The sequence below is a fragment of the Nicotiana sylvestris genome, chromosome 5, assembly GCF_000393655.2.
Source record: "Nicotiana sylvestris chromosome 5, ASM39365v2, whole genome shotgun sequence".
NCBI classification, from domain to species: domain Eukaryota; kingdom Viridiplantae; phylum Streptophyta; class Magnoliopsida; order Solanales; family Solanaceae; genus Nicotiana; species Nicotiana sylvestris.
The window spans coordinates 24,672,153-24,680,077 of NC_091061.1; the positions used below are offsets into that span (position 1 = coordinate 24,672,153).

The following is a 7,925-nucleotide window of genomic DNA, read 5'->3' on the forward strand; positions in this document are numbered from 1 at the left end:
TCGAATACAATAATCTGTCCAGCTGTAATCCCATGTTTCACTCCATGAATACAGTCGAATACACTCGAATATAACAACTGATTAGCTGGACTTCCCTGATTTACGCATATTTTTGATATTGTATTCACGAATACAATAGCTTAGATATATCAAATACATCTTATAACCACAGAGAAGGTATTTATAATCCGTAATATAGCAAATAGTATCTATAGATGACTAATTACTACTAAAAGATAGTGTTTATGAAAATTTTCCTTTTTTTCTTCAAAAGCTGTTTAGTATTATGATTATCCAATCCCTAAGCATAACATTTTCTTAATTTTAATAATATATGTTCTACATACCTCACAAGTTAAATTTGAGTGGTAATTCAAATGGGCGGGAAGCAAAATTTTAGGGGCAAAGATTACAAACAACAGGCTATGTCATCAATCCACTTAGAATATTAATAAAAAACTGTCCGTCGATTTCCATGTTATCGACGGTCAACAATGAGTTAAAACAAGTCACGCGGATCGCAATCTCAAACCGTCAATCCATATTTTCATAAATTCAATCGACCGCCAAAATCTACCACCCCAAAAATTCAAAAGCACCTCCATTTTCCACTATATAAACTCCCGCCCCTCCACATTACAATCACCAAGTCTTCATTTCCAGCAAAACCCTAGAAATCAATTCTTCTCAATCCAATTTCTCTATCAGAAAATGTCAGGCCGTGGAAAGGGAGGCAAAGGTCTGGGAAAAGGAGGAGCTAAACGACACCGTAAGGTACTCCGTGATAACATCCAGGGAATCACTAAGCCAGCAATTCGGAGATTGGCGAGAAGAGGTGGAGTGAAGAGAATCAGTGGTCTGATTTATGAAGAGACGAGAGGAGTTTTGAAGATATTTTTGGAGAATGTTATTCGTGATGCTGTCACTTACACTGAGCATGCTAGGAGAAAGACTGTAACTGCTATGGATGTTGTTTACTCATTGAAGAGACAAGGCAGGACTCTTTATGGTTTTGGTGGTTAAAAATCGTGAAATCGTTGTTAACTTTTGTGTTTGGTTTGGTGTTATTGTTAGTGTAATTGACTAGATTTTCGTATTAATGAAATGAAATCGGTTGGTATTATTCTCATTCTTCTGTCCCTTCGATTTGAATCAAAGAGTTTTTTTATTGAATGCGACTTCTACTTTGATCCATTCGTGACTTTCTCTGCCTTTTTTTTTGTGAGCTTACGTAGTGTATCTTAAAATTTCAAGCATATAAGAATTTTTTCGATTTCTTTATATCATTTTTTCTCCACTGGCAGTGATTCTTGGCTTTTCATTTTCATCTTAATATTGTTTTTTCTCTGTAGTTATGCATCTCCAGCAAATATACGAGCTTACAGTTTATAGGAAAGCATGGAATTTTCAGTTGGCTAGGCCGTAGGATTATCGTATTACTAGAATTTGTTTTGGTAATACTACGGGGAATTTGTATAAATAAAAACACTTTGAGGCTTTCCAGAATGTGTGTTAACATTAATTAAAAAAACTCAAAGTCTCTTATATTGCAGTGCCTCTCAAAAGTTGTGGCGAAGGAGGTTGCCCGTACCTGATAGTGTGGCGAAGGAGGTTGTCCGTACCTGATTGCAGTGTGTTAACACCTATTCCTTCTGACTTTCTTGGATATTTGTCCGTACCTGTTAAAACTCGTGTCTCTTCAACTATTCTTCGCCAACTGTCATTCCTTTATCGATCCACGTGTCATGACATATCATCATATAATTAATTCGATTTATTAACTTGATTTTCCCAATACACTTGTAATTCGTTTGGTATGAGGGATAAAGAATTAATTACGGGATTAATTTTGAGATGAGTTTATCTCATGTTTGGTTGAAATAAAATCGCGATATAATTAATCTAAAGATTAGTTATTCCGCGATTGTACTGTTATTTTTATCTATATGGGAGGAGGGTTGAATAAGAATCTCCAATAACTAAGCACGAGATAATTTATCTTGGATAACTTGTTTTCCAATTAAAGACTCCTTTGTTCTTGTTTTATTTGTTTTTTTTTTTAAAAAAAAAAACATAATGTCCGCAGGAAAGCCATTGCTAAGAGTTGTAGCTTATTTTGGAAGAAGCCAACAACACATACTTGAATTTCAGCTTATCCTTGCATAAGCATTATCTTTTTGACGTTGCATTTTGATCCACTCGATTCATGTCATACTTCATTATCTCTTTTTTTTTTTTTTTTTAATTTTAGGTAGGCTTTCTACTCAAATCGTCGTGGACTAATGCACACCCTTAGGCCTTAGCCATGGTTACAACAATCAATCCCAGGATAAGGTTCATGTGAAGTCTCTAATCAAAGATAAGGCTTGTATCAATTTATTTAATAGAATTTAGAGATTTAAATATTTTACAAATTACTCTGTGACCCAAAAACAAAGGCAGAATTTCCCTGAATAGAATATAACTCCATATTTTTAGACGTTAAAATGAAAATCAAATTAGAATTAAATAATGGCCATAGGAAACCATTTTTCTTTTTCTGCGCCTTAGAAACTTTCTTTAAAACTTTTGGAAGCACACATCAGAAATTGTGTTAATAATAACTTTTCCAAATAACTTATTAAGAATCCTATTTCTTTTTAAAAAAATTGCTAAAAATTTGTCGAGACGCATGAGATAATAAAAAAAGGCACGCTTTCTCAAGGCACCTTTATAAATTTCTTAATTTTGAAAACCGACAAGTTTGGACTTAAATCTGAAAACCAAATTTAGACAGTATAATTAAACAACTTTGTGACGTAATTACCATATTAAGGACTCCAATAGAGTTTTGGTGGCTCTTGGATTTGTCTAAGATCTTCTTGAGTATCATATTGGAATTGTTCACTAATTAGCAGCTGCCTAACTATATGTTTTAATTATCTTCAAACAAAGACAAGTTGCAAATTCATTGCACCATTCCCTTCCTAATGGTAAATGGGCAAAGGGCAAGTCAACTTCAATCATCGAATAAAATGGTAATAGCAAATAACAACCACTTGCTAGAGTTCTGGGAATTAATCTAATACTTAATACATTAGCTTATTTTTTTGCACCATAAAAAAATAATAATTTAAAAACTCAATATTTCCCGTACCATTAATATTCCGTGCAAATTTAACTATCTCAATTTTACGAAAATTTTAGGTTAAATCTGCAAAAAATATTTTCCTTCACGTTTTTATTGGCGAAATTGTTTTTCATATTCACATTTTGTAGGAAATAATGTACTTGCAATACATTTATATGTTGTTTGATCCTAATAAGATATTCATCGAGGCTATTACATAGTAAAAAGATATTATTATTATTGTTATTATTATTATTATTATTATTATTATTATTATTATTATTATTATTATTATTATTATTATTATTATTATTATGATGATGATGATGATGATGATGATGATGATGATTAATGCATATGTTAGGATCGAGAATCTGGGTAGTGCGGAATTTAGTCAAACAACGTTATAATGACAATAACAAATACAACACAAGTTGATAATAACGGCAATTAAAGCATATAAAGGAGACACAAATTTAATGTGGTTCGGTCAAGGTGACCAACGTCCCCAAGCGGAGAGGAACTATTTCACTATAATAATCGGCACACAAAAAAGAATACAGGATTAGAGATGAAACTCTAATTATCCCAAAATATATCCCAAGAGAATAACCTCACTACAATCACTCACAAAGAAGAGGTTCACTCAAAGTGTTTCCCAACACTGACTCTATGAAATATAATAAAACTCTCTTTTACAAGAATACTCAAAATGAGTTTCTAATCAAAATATGGGATGATTCAAATGAAGTAAGATGGCCTATATTTATAGGGCAAAGTTCTTGGTCCCCAAATAAAGAAAAAAGAATAAAAGAAAATACTTTTATTCTTTGGCTCCAAGTTTGAATACTTTGACTCCAAATTTGCTATGGACAAATTTAGGCCATATCTTACGGCATACATATATGTGTATAGAGAAGTTTTAATTAGTTTGGATTGGATTAAACAAATACTCTTTTTTAGTTATTTAAAAATGATAAGGAATTTCTAAGTATGTCTATTAAAACATGTGAAAAAGTAGAAGATAAAAATTATTAATGCCCCAATTATTAGAATTATAATGATTTTTGTAGAGCACCTACCTCCAACTTTGTGATTGCTTAGTTGTTGAATTCATGAAACATCCGTTAATTAAAAATTGCATATGCCTCCTTCACTTATTAGAAAAATCAGGTCTGCGTCTTCGATAAGGAAAAGTTGAATATAAAATATTGACCATGTACAAAAAGAGGAAAAAGAAAAGATTATCCACGGATTTAAAAATAATATCTTAAAGTCATGGACCTCCCAACACAAATTAACAACATGAATAAATTGAAGTAGACCTAGAGTAATCCCCACAAGTGAGTTTTGGGGAGGATAGTATGTACGCAATTGTATCCATACCTTCAAAAATTACGAAGAGGCTGTTTTTAAAGGACCCTCGACTTTGAAGTAGATTCTTTCAAAAGTGCATTGAACTATAGTTAGTGTCCATAAATTATAATCTCAAAAGAATTTTCTAGCAAAAATAAATACGCATTTTAAAGGGTAACATTCTTAAATATCGTTGATAATTATCCAATTTTGTTTCTGCAAAATTTAGGAATCTCGCGTATCGAACTAGGTTGCATGAAACATGCATGAGAGTAACTATATATTTGAGTAACAAACACAAATATAAGAGAGTGCCACTGATACTCAAAGGTAAGTTCTACAAAGCGGTGGTTAGACCGGCCATGATGTATAGGGCTGAGTGTTGACCGGTTAAGAAATCACATATCCAGAAAATGAAGGTAGCAGAAATGAGGATGTTGAAGTGGATGTGCGGGTATACTATGATGGATAAGATTAGGAATGGTGATATTCGGGAGAAGGTGTGCGTGACTCCCATTGATGACAAGATGCAAGAAGTGAAGCTCAGATGGTTCGGGCATGTTCCGAGGAGAAGCCCAGATGCTCCGGTAAGGAGGTGTGAACGGCTGGTTGTGGGCACGAGAAGAGGTAGAAGGCGGCGTAAGAAGTATTGGGGGGAGGTGATTAGGCACGATATGGCGAGACTTCAGATTTCCGAGGACATGACACTTGATAGGAACATGTGAAGGTCGAGTTTTAGGGTTGTAGGGTAGGAGGTAGTTGAGTCTTGCCTTATGGTGACTTTGTGAGACTAGTTCGATAGGTAAACTATTTCGCATTTGCTTTGTATCCTTCTTCTTGATTGCATGTTGTTCCTATTTTCCATACTATTTCTGTGCTGTTACTGATACTGTCTCCTTTTGTCTTCTTGAGCCGATGGTCTTTCGGAAACAACCTCTCTACTCCTTCGGGGTAGGGGTAAGGTATCACGACTCTAAACCCGGACCCGGTCGTGTTGGCGCCTCTCGTGAAGACAAGGCCAGCCGACACTTCCCATTTTCCAATTTATTAACAATTAAGTATTAAGAAACAATCGAAACATGACAAAATAATCCAAAGTAGCAGATAATATCATAAATAAGCGGAAGAACAACCCAACACAGCCCGAAATCGGGGTGTCACTAGTCATGAGCATCTATAAAACCTAATACAAGTCTGAAAGGTCTACAACTATTACAAATGTCCGATATGAGATAGAAATGATAAAGAGGGAGAAACACACGTCTGCGGACGTCAAACAGCTACCTCGTGAACTCTGAATGTCCGCCGCGAGCTTTCAACTCGCATTGGCAGGATCAACAACGCCTGAATCTGCACACAGGGGTGCATGGATTAAAGTGAGTACTCCAACTTAGTGAGTAACAAATGTAAATAAAGACTGAAAGCAAAAAATCACGTAAGGCACAAAACATTCTATAGTGAAGCAGTAAAACAAAGTAAAATCAGTAAATCAGTGAAAGATAGGTAAAATTCTTTATCTCAGATGTAGTTTCACGAAAAGACTTTTTCAATGATTAAGCAAGTAAATGACAGTCAACTATGAAAAGTAAACACATGAAGGCTCGCCCCTCAGGCACAGTATCAACAAATCCGCCACTCGGGCAATATCTCAGAATAGTACCAGCCCCCTGGGCAATCACATAGAATAATACCATCCCCTTAGGCTCAATCTCACATCATAATGGGTACCCGCACTCATTGGGAGTGTACAGACTCCTAGAGGGGCCCCTTACGGCCCAAACGCAATATCAAGCCACCTTGTGACATCATCACTAGGCCTTCGGCCTCATAATCAGTATCAAATGTTTCCTCACAACATAAGACTTCGGCCTTACTCAGTCAAAATCCTCACAAGCCACTCGGGCAATAGTAAGACATGTTTCTCAGCCCAAAATATCATTTAAAAGACCATTTAAGTGTTAAACATGGCTGAGTACGAAAACAGTAAAATATAACATGACTGAATTCAAGTATAAAGTCAAAACAGTGAGGAAATACCAGTAAAAATCCTCGAAGGGTTCAAATAGTTGGCACGAAGCCCAAATATGGCGTTCAACCCAAATCAGGATGATAAAAAATAGATTTCACTCAAATACGCACTAAAACAGTCATCCGGGATGGACTAAGTCACAATCCCTAATAGTGCACGACCCCACGCTCGTCATCAAGCGTGTGCCTCACCTCAGTATAGCACTACGATATGCAATCCGGGGTTTCAAACCCTCAGAACATCATTTACAATCATTACTCACCTCGGACCGGTCAAATCTCTAGCTCGCGACACTTTTGCCCTTCGAATCGGCCTCCACCCGCGTCGAATTTATCCAAAATCAGAATGAGGACGTCAAAATATGCTAAGGGAACGAAGCCCAAGCGAAAATAATCAATTTACAACATAAATCCCGAAATTACCAAAACCCGACCCCGGGCCCACGTCTCAGAATTCGATAATTTTTACATCAATAGATTCCTTATCTCCCCACGAGTTCATACATATCAAAAGTTCTAAAATCTGACTTCAAATGGTCCTTCAAATCCTCAATCAAAAGGATATGCAGGTGCTGCCGTAGCTGCTCTGCCCATACCACGACCACGACCGCGTCCTCTAGTGGCCATGGCTGGTGGTACTGGTGGTGGTCCATCCTGACCGGTAGCGCGTTTCCTTGCCATTTGTATAGAATAATAAAAGTTTAGTACTCGGATCAACAAATTCGCACGACAAGAATTTCAAGAATATGAAGTTTTTCCTAAAGGTTCTGCAACCTCTCGAGGATAAATACAGACGTCTACGTACCGATCCGCGAGACTCTACTAAACCTGCTCACGACTCGTGAGACCTATATAACCTAGGCTCTGATACCAACCAACCTTATACCACATAACACGGATAAACAAAGCATAAAGAAGCAGAAATGGGGAAAACAGAGTGGTAACTTATGAGACGACTGGCCGGGTCGTCACATCCTCCTTAACTTAAACCAACGTTCGTCCGCGAACGAATCAAGAAACACACCTGAATCCTCAAACAGGTGAGGATATCTTCTCTGCAACTCCCGTTCGGTCTCCCAGGTAGCCTCCTCCACGGGCCGACCTCTCCATTTCACTTTCACCGAAGCTATATCCTTTGACCTCAACTTTTGAACCTGGCGACCCAAAATAGCTACTGGCTCCACATCATAAGTCAAATCATCATCTAACTGAACCGTGCTGAAATCCAAAACATGAGACGGATCCCCAATATACTTTCGGAGCATAGAAACATGAAATACCGGATGTACACTTGACAAGCTAGGTGGCAAAGCAAGCTCATAAGCCACCTCCCCAATCCTCCGAAGCACCTCAAAAGGCCCAATGAACCGCAGACTCAATTTCCCTTTCTTCCCAAATCTCATAACACCCTTCATGGGCGAAACCTTCAACA

General features: G+C 36.8%; 1 protein-coding gene across 1 annotated transcript; it reads left to right on the forward strand.

The window, feature by feature from the left end:
* Window positions 1-629: 629 nt before the first annotated feature.
* Window positions 630-1,129, forward strand: LOC104241110 (histone H4-like). The gene has a single exon (XM_009796026.2). It carries the CDS (start codon window positions 712-714, stop codon window positions 1,021-1,023), a length of 312 nt encoding a protein of 103 aa, XP_009794328.1. The 5' UTR covers window positions 630-711; the 3' UTR covers window positions 1,024-1,129.
* The last annotated feature ends 6,796 nt before the right edge of the window (window positions 1,130-7,925 follow it).